The 20,981-nt window shown below is 53.3% G+C and overlaps 2 protein-coding genes across 3 annotated transcripts; both read right to left on the bottom strand.

Annotated features, from left to right (window-relative positions):
• Nucleotides 1-104: 104 nt before the first annotated feature.
• Nucleotides 105-6,491, bottom strand: DCTN3 (dynactin subunit 3). The gene is made up of 7 exons (XM_007176895.2): nucleotides 6,353-6,491; nucleotides 5,036-5,120; nucleotides 4,268-4,354; nucleotides 2,310-2,393; nucleotides 1,291-1,349; nucleotides 623-682; nucleotides 105-431 (listed from the first exon to the last, which is right to left on the bottom strand). Exons 1-7 carry the CDS (start codon nucleotides 6,446-6,448, stop codon nucleotides 342-344), a joined length of 561 nt encoding a protein of 186 aa, XP_007176957.1. The 5' UTR covers nucleotides 6,449-6,491; the 3' UTR covers nucleotides 105-341.
• Nucleotides 6,492-7,411: 920 nt separating this feature from the next.
• On the bottom strand, nucleotides 7,412-13,567 carry ARID3C (AT-rich interaction domain 3C). Of its 2 annotated transcripts, XM_007177002.2 has the most exons (7): nucleotides 13,247-13,567; nucleotides 11,357-11,429; nucleotides 9,368-9,551; nucleotides 8,926-9,215; nucleotides 8,376-8,558; nucleotides 8,054-8,143; nucleotides 7,412-7,596 (listed from the first exon to the last, which is right to left on the bottom strand). In XM_007177002.2, exons 1-7 carry the CDS (start codon nucleotides 13,565-13,567, stop codon nucleotides 7,496-7,498), a joined length of 1,242 nt encoding a protein of 413 aa, XP_007177064.2. In that variant the 3' UTR covers nucleotides 7,412-7,495. The 2 variants fall into 2 exon arrangements, with proteins under 2 accessions (XP_007177064.2, XP_057405100.1); XM_057549117.1 differs by lacking the exon at nucleotides 8,376-8,558.
• Nucleotides 13,568-20,981: the final 7,414 nt, after the last annotated feature.

Here is a 20,981-nt window from a genome sequence, read left to right as displayed (position 1 = left end):
GACAAGCATAGCTCTCAGTCCAACTAGTAGGAAGGCCAACAACTCTGGCCTATCAGCCTCATCCCCACCACCATACCCATACAACACCGGGAAGCTAACACTCCTCCAGTGATCTGTACAGTTTATTGTCTTTGGAACAGGACACTGATGAGGGGAGGGGGTGCAAGTAGCAAATCTCAAGTAGCCAGACCTCTGACCCCAGAGCCCCACCTGAATGCAGATGGGTAGGCTGTGAATCCAATAAATACAGAGCTGCCTCTGCTCTGCCCTGTTACAAGGGCAGGTGGGTACAGGGCCTGGAGCCTGGCTGCCCTGGCCCACCCTAGGATGGGAAGCAGCCATCACTCCTCTGCTGGCTTCACTTGCTTGGCAGCCTCTAACTGGCAAAGTAGCTCATCCCACTGCACGAACTGCTTGGAGAGAAGCATTGTCTGGTCGCAGGTCAAGGTGAGAACAGGCATCTGAGAGAGGGAGTGGAGAGGTTTGCATCTGCCTAAAGTGTCGGGAAGCAGGGGAATAGACAGGCTGGTTGGGATGGGATGAGGGACAGAGCTAGAAATGGAATAAAAGGACAGGGCTCCGGAAAGCACTCCTCAGGGGCCTGGCTGAGCAGAAAGGATACAGTCTTGTTGTATTCCTCCAGGAGAGCCTTGGACTCCTCAGTGATCTCCACACACTGGTCCTGTGGAGCCAAGGTGTGGCAGAGAAAGGAGTTGGACAAAGCCCCCGCTTCCCACTGCCCACCTCATCAGGGACCCTCGCTCCCCACAGAGCCTAGAAAAGGTAATGTTTAACCCCAGTGCCAAAAGGAGCAAATTTCTAAAGAGGCACTTTCAGGCTCCAGTATGGGTAGCCTAACTGCGGTCCTAAGGCTGACAGAACAGGGGGTGAACCACACATTTAAGCAAATATTCCTGCTAGAATATGCCTCCTTCTCCCTGTCCCCTATTTCTGAACCCTCTTTGACCTTTACACTAGGGCCTGGGAATAGTGAAAAAACAGCTCTTCCACCATAGTTAAGGACACATCATCCCCAGGAATTCATGGGTACCTCCCAACATCAGTCTTCTGATATCTCCGGGTAGCCCTACTCTGGGAGGCAGGAGACCTGGATGTGACCGTAGGCAAATCCCTTCCCTCTGGAAGGCAGATGGAAGACAAAGGATAAACCCTAAATTCCCCCTGAAGCTGACATCAGGGAAGCCTGAGGCTGCTTCCCCAGGAGGCAGGGGTGGGGACTAGGAGCCTCACCACCTCTATTTTCCCCTCCAGTCCTCTCCCCTCCCATACCTGCTGCTGGATGTGGATCTGGGCCAAGCGCTGCAGGCGGGCGGCATGCTCAGGAACGGCTGTAAAACACAACGCTCACTGCCTAGTGATGCTTGTGCCTTCCCCCGGGACTGCTCAATAGTCTATTAGGTCTTCAGTAGGATTAGAGTATTGAGTGGAGATGCTAAACAAACGCCAGCTTCATCGACCACTGCTTCTGGAGGTGGTGGTGGGACTCCCTGCCCACCCCAGTCTTACTCTAGGACCCAAAGGGGAGGGGAAGATGCAGGCCCCTAGAAGAAGACAAAATCTTTGGGTTCCCAGAGTTGCCCCATACACCCACCCCAGGGCTGTGAGCAGGGCCAAGTAAAGAAAAGCTTTGATTATCATGGGATCTGTTCCTTTGCTCTCAGCCCAGCGGGACCAGGTCTGCTGGGCCTAGGGAACAGGGAGCCTGCAGGTGGGCTGAGGATGAATGCCAGGTCCCTAAGCTGGCAACCTGGAATCCAACACCCAGAGCCTCAGCCACCATGCTGGGCCCACAGCTTAAGGGTGTCAGATGCTCAGCAGGAAGCTGATCAGGGGTAGGGAGGGGGAGCTGGGAAAAATACCTCCGGAGACAGATGAGATGGCTATCTGGATTCAATTAAAGTCACTGCTTGTCAAAACCTAGGCCTAGGGACTGCACTAGGCAGTGCGGCAGGAAGAATTCACACACATTGACACACCTGGCAGGTACTCTTACAGTAAAATCTGGGCTCTGCAGCACCCTGAAGGACAGATGCTGAGGGGTGGGGTAGAAGACAGAAGGAATCCCAGAGTTGGAGGCCGCTGGCCTTACATGAGTGTCCTTAGTGCCAAACTGCCTGACATTCTGAAGCTGAGCTCTCTGCCCTGGAAATTTTAATCCCGGTGCAGGTGTCCGGTACCCCCAGGGTGAGATAAAGACAAGGAGCAGAGCTAGCCTGAGCCCAGGGAAGTCCTGCCCATCCACCCACCTCCCCAAGTAGAGTAGTGGAGCTGCAGCCCCAGAGAGGTACCTTTGATATGAGTGCTGTCCAGCATGGGCACCAAAGCCTCCACCTGCTCCAGAAGCGCAACCTGGGAGAGGATAAACTGCTCCTCTGAGGCATAAACAGACAAGGCAGTGACACTGAGGCGAGCCTGGGCACGGCCACCCCCGTGCAAGGGGCCGAGGACCAGGCCGGGGAGATGGCTGAGCCTGGAGCTTCGGGCAGCTGGTCTGCCCACTGCCCCCTTCTCTATGTGCACATTCCCCCAATCTGCCTCCACCTCTCTTGGATGCCCCTGGTCTGACCTATCTTGAGCCCAAGGAGCCTCTAAGTTCCTCCAAATCCTACCTTTCTCCAAGTTTTAACTCTGAGGCCCCTTCCTCTAGCCTCCTATCAACAAACTCAGAGCCCCTCCTAGGCCACGGGAAACAAAGTACTTCAGACTTGGGTCCCCACATGCAAGGGTTCCTGGGAAGGTCTGAAAGAGGAGACGTGGAAAACTACCAGACAGGTTCTGCTCAGTGGATCTGAGAGGCACAGACAATTACAAGTTCCTGGAGAGCTGGGACAGTAACAGGACAGTCCGGTGAGGAAAACAGGACTGGGATGACCCTGTGCACAGGGGGTTTCAATGGCTGCAGAGTGGGAAGGGCATTCAAGAAGGGAGGACTGTTATGTCAAACATTTGGAGGCAAGAATGCTTGTCAATTAGTAGAGGAAAAAGAATTCATTTGGCTGAACTGGAGCAAGGAGAGCACAGGAAACAGCTAGATGGGAGGGTAGATCCGGAAGTCTATAGAAGGCTTGGAATGGCATGCTAAGGAATCAGGAATTTATCCTAGTAGGGAGAGAGACACACATACACTGAGGTTCCAAAGTAAACAAAGTAGCATGTTGGAAATGTGTTTTGGGAAGATGATACTGAACCACATGCAAGAAGGGGAAGACTAGGATCAAGAAGAGGACTTAGAAAAAAAAAAAGAAGAGGACTTAGGAGACTGCAACTATTCATGTACAAGGGGATGAACACTGAGGCAGTGGCGACAGGGAGGCATGGAGAGGCTGGACTTAAGAATCAGTGCAGGATGGACTTCCCTGGTAGCGCAGTGGTTAAGAATCCGCTTGCCAATTCAGGGGACACGGGTTTGAGCCCTGGTCTGGGAGACCATGCCGCAGAGCAACTAAGCCCGTGCGCCACTACTATTGAAGCCCATGTGCCTAGAGCCAATGCTCCACAACAAGAGAAGCCACCGCAACTAGAGAAAGTGTACGTGCAGCAATGAAAACCCAACGCAGCCAAAAATTAATTAATTAATTAATTAATTTAAAATAATAATAATCGGAGCAGGAGAAGACCTCCTGAACTTGGTGTCTAAGCCACAGCAGTGGCTCAGGTATGTTCTGGTTCACCATTGTATACCTCACACCTAGGATAGTCTGGATCACAGTAGATGATCACTTTTGAATGCATGAACAAACACAGGTGCTTGGCAAACCATACCTCGTGGAGTGGCTAACTAACTGATAAGCAGACATTGCTAAGACAATACTTCCTGCCTAGAATTCTGAAATCCCAGCGCTTTCTCGCGTGAAAGAAAGATGTTGAAACTCATGCCTATAACCTCACCTCTCCCAAATGCAATGCTCTCTGCCCCTACCCTTTCCTAGAAGCTCCTATGTCTACTGAGCAGAAGTGAGGAAGGTTCCGAAGGAAGATCCTAGATGCAAGCCATAGATAGAACACCGGAGTAGCTTCCACTGTGGCTGGCACCATGGTCTGCAGCTGGCTCTGAAGTATACTGTACCCAGTGCCTACTAGAGGACCACAGGACCACCTCCAGCCTCAGTCCAGAACCAGGCCAGATTCTAGAAAGCAGCTTCCAGGGCTGTATCCAGGAGAGGGCCGGCAGGGAAGTTATCTCTGTGCCCGACTTCCCCCACAATCCACATCCCCAGATGCATATGCACATACTGTCCAGCACTACCTGCTAAGATGAACTGCAGCTTAGAGGCATCAGGTAGGGCAATGCGGTCAATGTACTCAGGATCCAGGTATTTGATCAGGTCTTCAACTAGAAAAGTAGCAAGATGGAAAATGGAATAAGGTTGGGGAGTGGCGATCTGTCTTGTGAAGGATATTAGGGGAGGGGTCAGCCTTGGGGAGACCCTTGAGTGAGGAGCTCACACCCACAGTGTCCACCAGGCCTCCACCAGGTCCCCTATCCCCACTTCCCTGTCTCTACCCTCTGATCACCTGCTGGCCAGCCTCAAACTTTAAAACCCTGGGGCCCTCAGCATTCCCACTGATCTATCCTCAAGGCTGGAAGGCACCTTGCCCCTCAGTGCCATCAAGACATGCCAGAGCTTTATCTGATTTCTAGTTCCTGAACAGGTTGCTAGCTCTGACATAATCAAAAAGGGCTGGTTGAGCCAAGGCTGCGGCTCTCAGTGCCTGATTTCTTTCCTGCCTCTGAACCTTGCCTGTGGAAATTCCATACCCCTCCTCCCTCCTTCCCCAAGGGGACCTTTCAGGCAGAGCTCTTATCCCATAACTTAGGACATTGCCATGGGCTTGGGGTTTAACCACAAAGTAGAAAGCACACCCCAATTCACCATTTCATCAGGGCAATGTCTTCACCTGCTATCCCCAAAGGGCAACTCCAGTGACTTACTAGGCTGAAGAGCCTGGGCAGGGAACCAGGAAGCACAGGCTTGGGAAGGAGAGCAGGCAGGCACCTCATGGAAGCACTTACTCTTTTTGTACAGAATCTTCACCCTCTCCCTCTTGCTGGCGATGTTCCCCAAAGCCACCTGCACCTTGACCAGGCCATCGGCCACCTATTGGGGGAGTGGAAGTTAATTCCAAGATTTACAACTTGGCTCAAGTCTTGGAAGAGATAAAGAACCCTCATTCCCTCAGACTCCCAAACCTCCTTGTCCCAGCAATCGTCCCCTTCTCTAGTATTAAAAGAGATTCAACCCTACCTTCCGGGAATCCTCAGTGTGAAGGGGGAGATAATCATGTACTCTTTGGGTAGTTTCAAGTGCGACTGGGGAGGTGATGAACTACTTTAGAGTTTATGGGGCACTAGCATATACTATCTATTCCCTGATTCCCTCCTCTTGGCTGAACCTACCTAGGCTTTAAGGGTAGAGGATGAGGAATTCCAATATTAAAGGGTTGAATAGAGGGAGAGGCTATGGAAGTGAATGATCTCACACAGGTTTTAGGTTAGAGGGTAAGGAATGCCAATATTCAAGGGTCAAATATATGGGGAGGCAAATAAGACCGCATAGAAGCAGCCAGAGAGGTAGGAGGAAAATCAGGAGGATCTGCATCATAGATGTGAAAGGGAGAGAATGTTCTGAGAAGTCAGTTCTCACATGGGACACGATCTGCTAGTGACAACTAATTCCACAAGAAGTGTACAAACAGACATCATTACCTCTGAGGCACTCAACTCCAGGGTGTGCCTGACACTCCACCTTCAGTGAAAGGTCTTTCCATGGTTAAAAAGGGGATGGAAGGGAAACTGAGCTGCACAGTTGTCAAAATTCAGTCACTGGTGGGAAGGAGTGCCAGTCCATATTTGAACACTCAGTACCCAATCCCTTCCCCTCCTAATCCTGGCCCTCCCAGACCACACCTCTAACCCCCTGGAGCCTTCTTTATCCACCTCCGGTCTGCCTCTTTTGGGGTCCCATGGACCTCTCTTTACACAATTCACTTAGCAATTACGCAGGGCTCCACAATGGCCCTTCCACTGTGGGCTTCAGCTCTTACTGAAGCTCTCATTAGTCAGTTTCTCGAGCGTGTCAGGTCTCCCCAACTATCCCGCGAGGGCAAAGGCGGAGTCTCCACAGTGAGCCCACCTCAAGCCCACAGTGCCCTCCGTGGGAATGGACCCCGAGGGCCCGATATGCTCCGGGAAGTCTCGAACCTTTGTTATTTTAAAGGCCGGGCTGCGGGCAACGGGACTCTAGAACGGTAGCATCCACCTCGAGGACCAGGCCAGTAGACCGCTCTTGCTTTGCCCCAGAGAGGGACCACTGGACCCCAGATCGCTCACCTTCCGCGAGCCGCGAGACCCGCCCGGCCCGTACACCCAGCGCTCCAGCTCCTCCACACGGGCCTGTAGTCGCTGCACATCTGTCACAGCCGCCATAGCTCCCGCCGCCCCGCCTCAGCCAGGAACAGACAGAGGGCGGGACGTCCGTCCAAATAGAGAAGGCGGGCCAATCCGAGTGGACGGGCGCCCCTGCATACAGGAAGTGATGCCACGATTCAGCCCTTCGATGCCGGAAGCGGCAGGCAGGGCCGACGAAAGTTGTCAAAAGCTGTCTGGTAACCTAGGCGACGGCTACCTGTCAGGCCCTACCCTAACTTCCAGCCCCTGCTCGTCAAGACAACCTTTGCCTTTATTCCAGGGCACCAAATTCCAGGGTACCAAAGAGGTTTCCCTACCCCATTCTCCGCGTTGCACATATAAATATACCCATTATTCTAAGATTGGTCCATTCCCATAGAATAGTAGGAAGCCCCGTGAGATACCATAATCTTTTGGAGTCTTCTAAGGTTCAGGCGATTAAGTGTCGTGCCAAGGACACTCAACATTGTAGTGGCAGAATCGGGATTTGAACTCAGGCAGTCTGATTCATGAGACTGAGCTCTCCTACTCATGGCCTTTGCTATTCTGTCTTCTCTGAGAACCCCTGGCCCAACACAGCCTGTGTATACCACATAATTCCTCCCCCACCCACAGGCCCAAACAAGAAGGAGAGGAGGCAGTGGAGAGGGAGGGACTGCAGCTTTATTATCCAGATGTGACCTGAGGAACATCTTCACAACACCCCAACTCAACCCTTCACCTGGCTCCTGAAGAGAAGCAGGTCTGACTCGAAGAGGTGGAGTCCTAGAGATGATATTGACACAGGGGAGCACATGAGGAGATGATGGGGGTTACCGGGGGAAGAACTCTTTGGTAGATGCTGCTGGAGTTGGCCAGGGAGGAGGTGCCCTCCTTTTGCAATGAGGTAGATGTAACATCAGAAGAAATCTCTTTGGCTTCAAGTCCACATGGCATGGTTGAGGGGGGGAGTGGCCACCTCCCAGGTCTGGGTCCCAGAATGGGCACCTTGGAAGAATGGGTTGGAGGGGTGTCTCCTCCCCCCTCAGCAATGGGGTTGGGACTCTCAATTTCAGGTGTGAGTTCTCAGGGTGAGGCGCTGGAAGGGGGCCCTGTCAGGGGTGGGGGTGCAGGGTTGGCTGGGCCCTGGGAAGCTGGCACGGGCTGGCGACGGGCAAAGAGGACGCCTGGCAAAGGGGTGAGGAGATGGTAGAGGGCAAACACAAGCAGAAAAAGGCGAGGCAAAGAAACAGAAGAGGGAAACAAAAGTCAGTGTCCTGATTGCTAGAACACCACACACAGAGCCCTGCTGCAACCAATGAGGACAAGCCCCTTGAGTCAGTTAGAGGCTCCTGTGCCAATACAGATGCCCTCCAACAGGTAAACGAGAAATATTTACACTGATATATAGGCCCATGACAAGACATCCCATGGTATTCATGCCAGAGAGGTCATGCCTTGGATCCCATGCCATGTAGACACCCCCTTTAATCCATGCCAGTATAGCAATCCCCTGAACCCCATGTTACCCATGCAAGTTTGGATATCTCTGAACCTCATGCTAGTAGAGAAAGTCTAAAATCCCCATGCCAGTGTAAATACCCCTGACCTCATGCCAGTATAGACAGCCTGCAGTACCCATACCAGTGTAGACCACCCCGTTGATCTCTAGGGCCATGTTGATACTGCTGATACCACTGCCTGCCAGATTGAGAGGCCCATCCAACTGCTCTTCTGTCCAGGAGGGGGCAGGGGAGTCACATTTTGGGGAATCAGACTTCAGACTTATAAGCTCCCCCCTCCATCCCTATAGACAGCCCCCATTCCAATTCAGCCCCACACCTGTAATCACAGAGTTGTCTACTGAGGGATCTATCTGCCCCACCTCCAATGCCTATGGGGTGATGGGTCTGTCCTCCCTCATTGCACAGGCCCTAAGCCCTCTCAGCAACAAGCCCCTCCTCACCCCTCAGGGGAACCTTGCCACGGGGCAGGAAACTGGGGGGTGCGCCGTGTCGAGGTGGGTCCATGGGCCCCATCAGTACAGCCCTCTTCTCTGGGGGCTCCTCTGGTGCCAACTTCTCACGCGCAGCTCCAAAGGCTAGGCCCACAGGCAGTGCCAGTCGAGGGGTTGGAATTCCGCTCTCCTCTGAAAAAACAGGTCATTTCGCTCCCCTGACGCAACCAACTCTGTCTCTGCATCTGGTTCTCCCCACAGGCCTGGGACCAAGGGAGGTCACCCAAGCTCAAGCACCAAGTTCAATCTCCCCTCCCATCCAGTCTCCGAATAGAGGCTCTGAAGCTGGAGAGCCCCAAAAGGCCAATATATCTGACCAGGTTTGTCCCAGACAATTTGGGGGATTTCCTTGCTTTCGGTTGTTAAATAAGTCAGTCCTTACTATCCCCATACTTCGATGCTCCCAGACCTCAGAGTTCCCACATTTTAATGTTCCCTATATCTCAGCGTCCCCCTAAGTCTCAGAGACCCTCAAAGTTCAGCCGCTCTCCCCTCACACCTTTCTTAATGGGGCTCGGGCTCAGCTGCGCGCAGGCGTGGGCCGGCAGGCCGGAGGCGGAGCCCTGAGCAGTGCGGGGGCCGGGCGTGGGCGCGGGAGGGGCGGTCCCGGGACCCGAGGCGAGGCCAAGAGTGGCCCGAGGGGGCTGCCCCGCCAAGCTGAAGAGTGGGGCGTTGGTGTAAGCTTGACGACGGCCTTCCCGCCGGTTGCTGTCGATGGCGGCCTGGAGCTCCCCCGGGGAGCTGAGCGCCCGCGTCTCGCACTCGTACGGGTACAGATACTTCATGTACCTAGGGGCGGACGGGGTGGGGTGGGAGGCTGGGCCCAGCTGATCAAGCCCCACGCCCGGACACGAACCCCGGGAGCCCTCCGCGCCCCGCGCCCCACCCCCGCCTCCCGCGCCTTGCTCCCACCGCTCGCGCGCGCGCGCGCCTGGCCTCACTGGGTGCGTAGAGTGAAGGCGGCCGACGTGATGGTGGTGGGCAAGCTGAGGCCGCGCGTGACCTCCCGCCACACCTTGCGGTTAATGACTTCCACCAGACCGCCCTTGGCCGTCACCAGGCGAAACAGCGCGTACAGGTCCAGCACCTGCTTCGCCATGATGGGCACACGGTTCACTGGCGTCCCTGGTCGGGGGGTTGGCAGAGAGTCAGGACACTAAGACTGAGACCCTGTCTGCGGGCACCCTCAGGGACTCGAGGAGTCGGCTGCCTGGACCTACCTGGGTGAGCCCCAGGTACAGGGCGGGACCGTCAAGAAAGGAGGGGAACAGGGAGGGATGGGGAGGTGGGGTTGCAGGCAGAGACCACAGAGCCCTCAAGGCCTCCATTGTAGCAGGAAGGATGGGAGGCTAGACCAGGGGTTGGCAAACTTCTTCTGTAAAGGGCCAGATAGATGGTAAATGTTTTAGGCTTTGCAGGCCAAACAGTCTCTGTCAGAACTACTCCACTCTGCAACTGCAGCCTGAAAGCAGCTATAGAGGATATTTAAAGGAATGAACGCGGCTCTGTTCCAATAAAACTTTATTTACAGACTCTGAAATTCGAATTTCACACGTCCAGAAATGTTATTCGTCTTTTAATGTTTTCCACTATTTAAAAATGTGAAAAACATTCTTTTCTCATGGGTTGTTAGATGTGGCCCGCAGGCTTTAGTTTGCCGACCTCTGGGGTAGACCATAGGAAGGACTTCCTGACTGTGCTGAAGAGCCAGACTCCCCTAAGCAGCGGCCCGGGGTGGCTGCCAGAGGCGGGGGGATGGTGGATGGGAGAAGAAGCAGCCCCCGCCTCGGCTCGCCGACTCCGCAGTCCCCGCCGCCCCCGCCGGCCAGTTCTGACAAAGGGGCCTGTCTGCGCTGAGCGATGGGCCCCAGTTAATTCCTTACCGATCCCGTCCCCTTCCGCTGCCGCCTTTGGACCCGAACAATTAGCTGCGGCCTGATTAATGGGGGGAAATTATCGGTCCCGCGGGATCCCCTCCCCCCGCACAGGGAGCAGAGGAAGGCAGGGACCTGAGGGAGGCAGAGCTGGGAGAAAGGGGGCGCTAGGATCTGCTGAGACCACCCTACCCCACCCCCCAGTGGAGGGGAGACCAGGAGGAAGGGGCAGGGAGGGGACGTTGGGACCAGAATGACCGGGCCTTCCTGGGGAGCCAAAGGACCTGGAGCCCCACGGAGGGTTCCTGGTTAGGAAGGGACCCGAAAGGGGTGCTGGGCCTGGGGTGGGGGCCTGAGGGACTTTGGCCAGCAGCTGCACTAAGGGAGGGGGGCAGTGCCGCCAGTTAATTAGCAGCTTATCAGGCCACACTCGTGGAGTGAGTTAATTAGCTTTGTAGAGAGAGATAATGAGTCAGTCTTTGGACCCATGAATCTGGGGAGAAGCCTAAGTGATGGACTGCCGCCCAGCCTGATCCCCTCCTGGACCCTTCTTGCATTCACTTCTGGCTCTGAGATTCCTGGAAAGGAATTCCTTCTCCTCCACAGCCCCTGCCTACCCCTTGAGAAGTCCTCCCTTCAGTCTAATTCCAGTCCTTCCTGATGCAGAACACCTTGGGTGTTTCCTGCCTGAAGCAAGGGGAAACTGAGGAGAGACAAGCCTGGAGGAAGTGGCAGGGAAGAGGACCAAAGCATTCCCATCCCAGTCCCCCAATTCTGGGAACCCCCCCACCCCAGGCCAGCCTCCTACCAGTTCCCCCTCCCACCCTCCCAATTGATCCCACACTCATTAACCTGCCAGTGGGCTGGCCACTAATTAATCCCTGGGTGGAGAAGGGGGGCAGGGTCAGAGGTTAAAGACGCTATTGAGGGCCCAAAGGATACGTGCTGGCAAGCCCAGGCCTCTGCAAAAAGGACCCAAACTGAGGACTAAACCCTGGGGTTTCCCTTCCTCAAACCTGGTAAGTGGGGGTCCTTCCCTTACATCAACCCACTCACCCCTCTTCTGCATGAAGCTAAACAGGTCATCCAGAAATTCTTTCCTCTTGGGGTCTGCATCGAGCTCGTACAGCTGGGGAAAAACTGAGGTCATTTTCCAGCTCTGCTACCCAGCCCCCCACCACCACCCGGGACCCTTTGGACTCCAACCCCCGGATTAAGGGTCCCCAGCTGAAGGGGTAAGTAAGTTCTGAAATGTAGACTTCCTGAGAGAGCATTGGGTTCTCTCCCCTGGGGGCAGGTGTGGGCACTTTTTTTCCTGATACACACAGAGACCCTCTACTGGCCAGTGGTGCCCTGGGCAGCTCAAACCACTCATCTGGGGAGCAGGGGAAGAGAGAAAGCTACGGAGGCTTAGCCTGCCTTCCAGAGCCCCAGGGAGGAAGTCAGGCTGGCGCTGTGTTCCACATTGAGGAAACCGACAGATATATCTGAGCCACTCATTCACTCATTCATACCTGCAAGGGCTTCTTGCTGTTCACATGTCTGTGTGCCAGGGGTGGGGATGAGGGGCAGAGATGCCTCTAACCCATCCCTCAGGCAGGGTGGATGCTCAGAAAAGCTCCTGGATGGAAACCTTGGGCCCCTCAGCCCACATATCTTCCAGGAACAGCTTCCTGCACTACAGAAGCTGCCACAGAGGCAATGGCCCTGAACCACCCAGGATATGTAGGGTCAGGACTTGAAAGGTCCAGGGGTTATCCCACCTATTCTCAGTCACCTGGAGCTCTACTTCCAGTATCAGCTCTCAAATACCCCCCAGGAGGGACAATCCCTAAAGTAACAGAGTCTTTTACCCAGAGTGACAGTCCCTGTGTAACACCCATAGGTAACACTCCACCCGCCAATAAGAACTCTCAGAGCAAAAAAACACCCGTGAATAACAAACCCCAAAGATGCACCTTTAGATCTACACTCCCACAAGAACTGAGCCCTACGTCTTAGATGGATACCCACAAAAAACACACACAGTCTCCAAGTAATAATCCCCAGAATTACACCCAGGAGAAACAGTCGCTAGAGTCACATCTCCAGAGTAACAGAGCCCCGGGTAACACTATCAGTTTTACACTAACACCACAGAGTCTAAGCATAGATTAGCACTTCTGGAAAATACCCAGAACCAACACCCTACGAGTAACACCACCAGAATAGCACACCTAGGATCTCAGCCCTGCAGCCTAGAGTAGTGCCTTAGAATAACATACAAATGGGTTCCGCAGGGATGAAGAACCTCAAATTAAGGCCCTGTGAGTAAGGTCTTGTCGTTCCCAGCTGCACAGGAGCCCTTTAGTCACACTGCGGCTGTAGTGGCCATCACAGGCTGGGAACTGTCACCCATAGAACTCAGGCCGGGGAGAGGCCATGGCTGGGGAGAATGTGACAGGGAAGAGATGAGGTGGGTATCAGCTTGCCAAGGAGCGGCAACCTCCATTCCACTTCCAAGACAGAAGTAGACAGCCCAGGACACCCCCACTGGTCACTGGAATATGACCTTGTGACTTGATGTGTGAGAAGGTACGGTAGTGCTGGCACTGGGATCCCCAGATCCCCCTCCCTCAGAATTCTTGAAGGCTCCTGCACCCCTCCCACTTTCCCTTCCAGCTTCATGAAGAGCCTCCAGTCTGTCGGCCTCCATGTTTCTGGGCGTCTCCTGCACCTCACAGGGTGTGCCTACGCACTTCTTTCCATGTCTCAGCATGTCTGTCTCTCCCTCCCAGTCCCCGTCTAGCCTTCAGTCTTACCACTGTCTCTCTCCAGGTCTCTATGTCTCTGTCTTTCCATCCTGCAGAGCGCAGTGGGGGGTGGGGGAGGGTGCTACTGATCACCTTGCTCTGCTTTTGCCTAGAGAGTAGGAAGGGGGAGGGCCTGACACTGAGAGGGTCCTACCTGCTTGAACTGCTCCTCATAGGTCCACTCATGGGGATGAGGTCCAGGGGGTTGGCTGGAAGGTGAGCTGGTGCCCCGGGTCCCTGGATGGCTCTCCTCGGCTGCCTCCTCTTCTGTGCCAGCTTCCTCTCCTTCCTCATCCTCTTGGGCATCCTCCTCTTCCTCAGCTCCAACCTCCCCAAACCCCCCGTCAGGGGCCTGCAGGGTCCAGGATCCAGGAAAGGAAGGCCGCGGCGGTGGTGGTGGTGGTGGGCGTGGAGGGGCCAAAGGCCCCACCCCCTGGGCCAGTCGGGCTGCCTGCTGTCTCTGCAGGGCCTCCATTACAGCTTCCAGGCGCAGTCCCCCCACTGGTGGGCCGGCTGGCACCAGGCGCGGCCCTGAGGAAAGGGCTGCCTGTGGGGGAGAGAATTATGTGTGTTGCACCCGCTCCCCCAAAGCCCCCAACGCAAGGGGAGGTGGTTATGGATTCAGGGAAGTGCAGGGGGGCCATAAGGAAAAAGACAGAAAGACAGCTTTCTCAGAGGTGGACAGAGAGGTAAAAAGAGCAGGAGAGACAGAGACCAGACCCAAAGAGACAGAAACAGACATCCACCGAGGACAGGTAGAGACTGAGCAGATCAACGAGGGTGAAGACCAAGAAACAGAGAGAGATGGAGGAGAGAGAGATCCAACAGAGAGGGAGAGAGACAATGACAGGGAGATAGGGGGATAGAAATGAGAGATGGCGAGAGACAAGAGACTGAGAGGGACCAAGGTGGAGGGTGACAGAAATATCAGACAGAGACAAGAATGGAGAGACAGAGATGGAGAGAGACGAGATTGATAGAGATATCTGGTAGAGAGACCGGGAAGGTAAGAGAGATAGAGGAGCAAGAGACAAATATCAAAGACCTGAGTGACAAGCAGTCCAGGGAGACTGACAGACAGACAGAGGCAGAGGGAGACAGGCAAAGACCGACGCCGCAGGAGACAGAGACAGAAGAAAGAGATTAGAAATAGAGACAGGGCGAGACAGTAAATAGAGGGGGACAGACACAGGGAAAACAGACGGAGAGACGGGGCAGAGACGCAGAGGACTAGAACCGAGGAGGAGCGGGAACAGAGGGTGCCGGGGGGTAGAGCCCGGGACGGGGTCGGGGACGGGGACAGCCGCGTCTCCACGCCCGCTCTCAGGCTCCCCGCGGCCACACTCACCAGCCTGGCGCGGCCCGCTGCCCCCGGCGTCTCCACGGCGCTCCCTCCGCTCAGCCCGCCTGTCGGGCGGCCCCTGTCTCAGCTCGGTTCCCTGTGCGGGGCCCCTGCCTTGCGCTCCTGCCGCCGCGCGCTCCTCCGGCCGAGGGGCGCTCACTCGCTGCTCTGCCGGCTGCGGCCGCGGGGGCGGGACCCGAGAGGGGCAGGGCGGGCGGGGGCGCAGGGGGAGAGGCCCCGGTGGGCTCTGCCGCTTCCAGCCCCCCAACAGGTGTCTCCCACCCTCCATACAGCCAGATTCGGGGCGGGGGGAGAGGGCGCTGGAGTGCTGCTGGGAATCGTGCAAAGGAGAGTGAGGAGTCCACCACCACCGAACTCCGGACCAGGGCCCCTCCCAGCCTCACAAGTCCGGGGGCGGGGGGTCCCCACACCCGTACTCAGTGCCCGGCATCCACATACAAACATTCGTGTTCACACACCAACACACCCTGTCACAAGTTCAAGGTACACAGCCGCCCTGTCTCACATACTTGGTTACATAAATACTACAGCGCCAATGGCCTGGACAGGCTGTGATCTGAGGGGACTAACTCTGCGGGGTGCTGGGGTGAGAGTGGAGGGCCTGGGCAGAACAGAAGCTTCTCCCCTGCCCTGCCCAGGTGCTGTCCCCAACTGCACGCATGCTGCAGTTTGCACAATACGCGCACATGGTGGTGAACTCACTTCTGCACCCACACACTCAGAGGTCTCTGAGCTCATTCCACACCAGCAGCAGGGTACACATACCACCTGCAGGTACAAAGCCACACGGCTTTTAGCTCTTTTGACGTTCTATTATGGAAATTTTCAAACATATACCCAAGAAGAGTGAATAATATAATGAACCTCTGGCAATCCTCAGAATTTCAATGGTGATCAGCATCTTCACATACATCCTCCACCCATGTTTGCATGACTCCCCAATCTCTAGCTCCAGACACCTTTAGCCAACTGCTCCAGGCCCACCCTACTCCCAGTTATCCTCCAGATGCTGAGATGCTGTTCCTTAGCAGCCCTGGACCCCACTCCTCTTAAGCACCCTCATCCATTCCCCAGTTTCTTCCTGTGCGGAAGGGAATCGACCTACTAAAAGCATTGAGAGTCACCGGGAGGTGATGCCAAGTGTGTGAGTGAACAACACGCCTCTGTAGGATTGATACCTGGCATAGGTGTGAAACTCTGCTGTGTCAAACTCAGCACTGGGGAGCACCACCTGACCTCATTCATACCCAGTGAGGTACACTGGTCTCAGGGCCAAGATTCCTCGAGGGGGCAGAAATTCAGGGGTAACTTTTGCCTCCTCCCCAACCCTCTCCCAATGAGTCTGCTCCTCTCAGACCCAGCTTGCCCTGGTCTGGACCACCAGCTCTTCTCACCAGGATCTTGTGGTGGGAGACAGCTCCCTGCTCTCACTGTCTCCAGCCTCCACCCTTGTTCCCAGCCCAGCTCCCACTGTGGCACTAAGTCCACATTCTCTTTGGCCCATCTCTGGCCAGCCACACTGAGGCTCAGTCCTGCTCACACTCCAGTGCCCACCCGCTCAGATTTCAGGTCTGACAGCCAGTCAGACCCCACTTCCACCAAGAGGCATTGGTGATCCAACCACCTTCAGATCCAATGTCCCTGCCCCCATAGCTTGGTGTGGTATAAGTTCTCCTGGGGCAGAGTCCAGCCCCCTCCGCTGCCATCCCTCTCCAAGGCAACTCCTGTGCTCAGCTTGCCTCCCCACTGGCCCCCACCCCCAGCTTCCCTAGCTGCTCAGAAGAGAGGAAGTGCCTGGAGAGAGACGAAGGTAAGATTCCTGTTGGAAAGGTAGGAACTGGCTTGGGGAAATTCCAGTTCTGAGGGTTTGGAGATTGCTTTGGAGGGGGTGGAGAGGGGCAAGGGACTTGGACACTACTCCCAAAAGAAAAGAATCAATCAAGCATAGTAAATTCACCTTTGGGGTCTGAGCCAGGAGGGTACAACTGGGAAGGGCAAAGGGGAAGGAATAACCTGACTGGAACCTGGTTTCTCTCTCTCTCCATCTGTGAAGAGGAAAGGCTGTCTCATACCCACACATAGCCCCCTCTGATCCTATACCTCACAGAGACACAGACTGACCCAGACACCCATTAATCCAACACATACTTACTGAGCACTTACTTTATGCGAGGCACTGTTGGACACAGGAGTAAATAAAACAAAGTCCTTATTATAATGGCATAATTCCAGTGGGGGAAATGTATATTGTGTCACATGGTGATAAGTAAAATGGAGAAAAATAAATCTGGGTTGGGGGGAATAGAAAGGGAAGGGTGTCATTAGTTACCTATTGCTGTGCAACAAATTACACTCAAACTTAGCAGCCTGAAAAAACATCTATGTTTTCACAATTCTGTGGATAGGGAATTCGAGAGTGGCTTAGCTGAGTGGTGCTGCCTTTCATGAGGTTGTAGTAAAAATGTTGGCTAGGGATGCAGTCATCTGAAGATTTGACTGGGACTGGAAGATCCACTTCACTCACATGGCCGTTGGCAGGAGGCTGTTCTCCCTAGGTGGGCCTCTCCATGGGAGAGGACCTCATACCAGAGTGTCCTCCCAACATGGCAGTTGGTTTCCCCCAGAGAGAGTGACTAAAGAGGGAAGAGTGCTTTTTATGGCCTAGTTTTAGAAGTCATACACTGTCACTTCTGCCATATATTAGTTGTTAAAAGTACATAACTAAGTCCAGCCTGCATTCAAGGGGAAGGGAATTAGGCTTCACTTCTTTTTTTAAAAAATAAATTTATTTATTTATTTATTTTTGGCTGAGTTGTGTCTTCGTTGCTGTGGTGAGCAGGGGCTACTCTACCTGGCAGTGCGTGGGCTTCTCATTGTGGTGGCTTCTCTTGTTGCGGACCACCGGCTCTAGGCGCATGGTCTTCAGTAGTTGTGGTTCGCGGGCTCTACAGCACAGGCTCAGTAGTCGTGGCACATGGGCTTAGTTGCTCTGCGGCATGTGGGATCTTCCCAGACCAGGGCTCGAACCCGTGTCCCCTGCATTGGCAGGCAGATTCTTAACCAGTGTGCCACCAGGGAAGTCCCTAGGCTTCACTTCTTAAAGGGAAGAGTATCAAAAATTATATGGAGGTATTTCATTTTATTTATTTATTTATTTGGTTGTGCTGGGTCTTAGTTGCAGCAGGTGGGCTCCTTAGTTGTGGCATGCGAACTCTTAGTTGCAGCATGCATGTGGGATCTAGTTCCCTGACCAGGGATTGAACCTGGGCCCCCTGCATTGGGAGCTTGGAGTCTTAACCACTGCACCACCAGGGATGTCCCCTGTAGGTATTTTAAAACCAACACAGAAGGGCTGATATTACCCAAATGTTAAGGGAAGGACTCGCTGAGCAGAAACTGAAGGAGGGGAGGAAGAGCCATGCAGTCAGGAGAACAGCAGGTGCAAATATCCTGAGGTGGAAGTGTGATGTGTCAGAAGAAAAGCAAGGAGGCCCCTCAGCTAGAACACAGTGGCCAAGGTGAACGGTTGGATGTTTGGTCAGAGGTAACATGGACCTTGGAGCAGGTTCTTGGAGGCAGTGAAAGGACTGAATGAGATGGGAAGCATTGGAAATGTCTGAGCAAAGAGTGAAAGTCTGACTCTGGCTGTTGTGTGGAGAACCCTCCACAAGGGATGCAAGCATGAGGCTCAATTAGGACTTTGCAGTAATCCAGGCAAGAGATGATGCTGGCTTGGACCAGGGTGATAGCAGTGGAGGTGGCAAGAAGTGGTTAGATTCTGAATATGTTTTGAAGATAAACCTGACAGGATCTGTTGATGTCTTGAATGTAGAATGTGACAGAATGGGAGGTATCCAAGATGACTCCAAGGTTTTTTGGCCTAGGCATCTGGGTAAATGGAGGTACCCTTAATTGAGGCAGTAAAGACTACAGGAGGTGCAGGATTGGGAGAGAAATCAGTTCGCATTGAACACTTGAGCTCAGAGGAGGTTTAGACTGAGACAAAAAATTAGGCATAAGATACATAGATGGTCCTCAAGATCCAACCATGTTGTTGCAAATGGCAGGGTTTCCTTCTTTTTCATGGCTGAATAATATTCCATTGTAGATATATACCACATTTTCTTATTCATTCATCCTTGAGGGCATTATGCTAAGTGAAATAATCAGATAAAGACAAATGCTATATGTTCTCACTTATATGTGGGATCTAAAAAGAAACAAACAAAAAAACTCAAGTCACAGAAACAGAACAGATTGGTGGTTGCCAGAGGCCAGGGGTGAGGCAGGGCCAGGGGGAAAATGGGTGAAGGTGGTCAAAAGGTAAACTTCCAGTTTTAAGATAAATAAGTCTTGGGGATGTAATGTACAGCATAATGACTATAGTCAATAATACTATATTGTATATCTGAAAGTTGCTAAGAGAGCAGGTCTTGAAAGTGCTCATCACAGGAAAAAAAAGTTTTGCAACCATGTGAGGTGATGGATGTTAACTAAACTTGTGGTGATCATTTCACAATATAGACATATATCAAATCATTATGTTGTATACCTTAAACTAATAAAACCTTACATGTCAATTGTATCTCAGTAAAACTAGTAAATAGACATATAGATGGTATTTATTTATTTATGGCCACACCGTGGGGCTTGTGGGATCATAGTTCCCCGGCCAGGGATTGAACCTGGGCCCCAGCAGTGGAAGCGTCCAGTCCTAACCACTGGACCTCCAGGGAATTCCCTAGATGGTATTTAAAATCATGAAATGGTTGAGATTACCTCAGAGCAGTGTAAACCTGGGAAGTGAGAGGTTGAGGAAATGAGCCAGATCTAGCAAAGGAGGCAATGAAGGAAGAGAGTAGTGTCCTGTAAGCCAAAGGAGTCTTTTAAGAGTAACTGTGTCAATTGAAAGTGAGAAGAAATAACCACTGGACTTAGCAACAGAGATGGGGAGGAGCCTGGGAGCCTAGTCCTATGTGAAAGGTAGGGATAACAAAGGGAGCTGGGGCATCCCTAATAGATGTGGGCTCTGAGCCTAGAGGCAAAGCTGGGTTACAGGGTGGGAGAAATCCTGAGGCTTGGCTTTGCAACCTGTGATCAAATGGAGAGGCCCCAGACAGGACCTGTCATGGCCAACACTGTGGTGGTGGTAAGGTGTCAGGATGGCCACCTTGCCTGGGCCTCACATTCATTCTGAGCCACATATTTAGACTTTTGATGTTGCTTCCAGATGGTTATACATGTAGTCTTTTGTATTTTTACTCATTAGAATGTCGAATTTTTAGAATGTACATTTTTTTATAATCATGTTCCTTCCATTTTTTAATTTTTTTTATTAAAAAAAAAATTTTTTTTTTTTTAATGTGGGATCTTCCCGGACCAGGGCTCGAACCCATGTCCCCTGCATTAGCAGGTGGATTCTTTTTTTTTTTTTTTTAAAGAATTTTCTTTTTATTTATTTATTTATTTATTTGTTTATTATTTTTGTCTGTATTGGGCCTTCGGTTCGTGCGAGGGCTTTCTCCAGTTGCGGCAAGCGGGGGCCACTCTTCATCGCGGTGCGGGGACCGCTCTTCATCGCGGTGCGCGGGCCTTTCTCTATCGCGGCCCCTCCCGTTGCGGGGCACAGGCTCCAGACGCGCAGGCTCAGCAATTGTGGCTCACGGGCCCAGTTGCTCCGTGGCATGTGGGATCCTCCCAGACCAGGGCTCGAACCCGTGTCCCCTGCATTAGCAGGCAGATTCTCAACCACTGCGCCACCAGGGAAGCCCAGCAGGTGGATTCTTAACCACTGCGCCACCAGGGAAGCCCCTTCCATTTTTAATATACCAGAATCCTAAGAAGTGAGAGGCCTGGGCCTTGCTCATCCTCAGAACAGCGCCCAGGAGGAGGGTGAGGCAAGTGCAGGACCCTTGGGAGTGTGTACTTCAGGCACCTCTCTGGCCTCATCCTAGTCCCAGCCCCCCACTACCTTAGACACCACCAGATAGTGAGCCTGCTCCCCAGCCCCGGGAGCCTCCACAGAAGTGGGGGGTCCTGGAAAAGGCAGACTGGAGAGGAAGAACTACTGCTCTGGGTGGATGTGGACATGATACCCTGGAAACCTAGAAAAAAGCAGATGGAGAATGACTATGCCTTTCAGCTCAAAAGTGGCTGCACACTGCCACCCCGTGGTCATCCAGGGCAGGAGTCCCAGGACTGTGCCCAGAACAGCACTGGCAGAGGCGAGACCAAGAGCAGGACACACACCGCCTCACCCAGCCCTGAATTTCTTAAATTGTGGCATTCAAACCTGGTGGAGAGAATCTTATTAACCATGCTGATCTCAAGGCCTCAACCCAGAACTGATCTCTGGGTACTGGGCGCAATAATCTGTAGAGTCAACGAGCCTGCTAGGTGATTCCTGGGAACACTAAAGTATATAGTAAAAAGCTGCTGTCATAAACGGAATCACACAGCAAGGGAGAGGCCTTCCTGAGGCCCCCAGGAGTTAGAGGTTCTCCTGCTGCTCAGACACGAAAAGAAA

This window comes from Balaenoptera acutorostrata, chromosome 6 (assembly GCF_949987535.1).
Source record: "Balaenoptera acutorostrata chromosome 6, mBalAcu1.1, whole genome shotgun sequence".
Taxonomy (NCBI): Eukaryota; Metazoa; Chordata; class Mammalia; order Artiodactyla; family Balaenopteridae; genus Balaenoptera; species Balaenoptera acutorostrata.
The sequence above is the reverse complement of the archived record's forward strand: the minus strand, read 5'-3'. Positions and strand labels throughout refer to the sequence as shown.

Coding starts and splice junctions, on each gene's coding strand:
- DCTN3 (XM_007176895.2), bottom strand. CDS start 6,448: ATGGCGGCTGTGACAGATGTGCAGCGACTACAGGCCCGTGTGGAGGAG. Junction 5,121..6,352: donor GGTCTCGCGGCTCGCGGAAG/GTGAGCGATCTG, acceptor CTCCCCCAATAG/GTGGCCGATGGCCTGGTCAA. Junction 1,350..2,309: donor GGACAGCACTCATATCAAAG/GTACCTCTCTGG, acceptor TGTGTTTTACAG/CCGTTCCTGAGCATGCCGCC.
- ARID3C (XM_007177002.2), bottom strand. CDS start 13,567: ATGGAGGCCCTGCAGAGACAGCAGGCAGCCCGACTGGCCCAGGGGGTG. Junction 11,430..13,246: donor ATGAGGAGCAGTTCAAGCAG/GTAGGACCCTCT, acceptor GTTTTTCCCCAG/CTGTACGAGCTCGATGCAGA. Junction 8,144..8,375: donor TGGCAAGGTTCCCCTGAGGG/GTGAGGAGGGGC, acceptor CCTCCTGGACAG/AAGAGCAGTTGGATGGGCCT.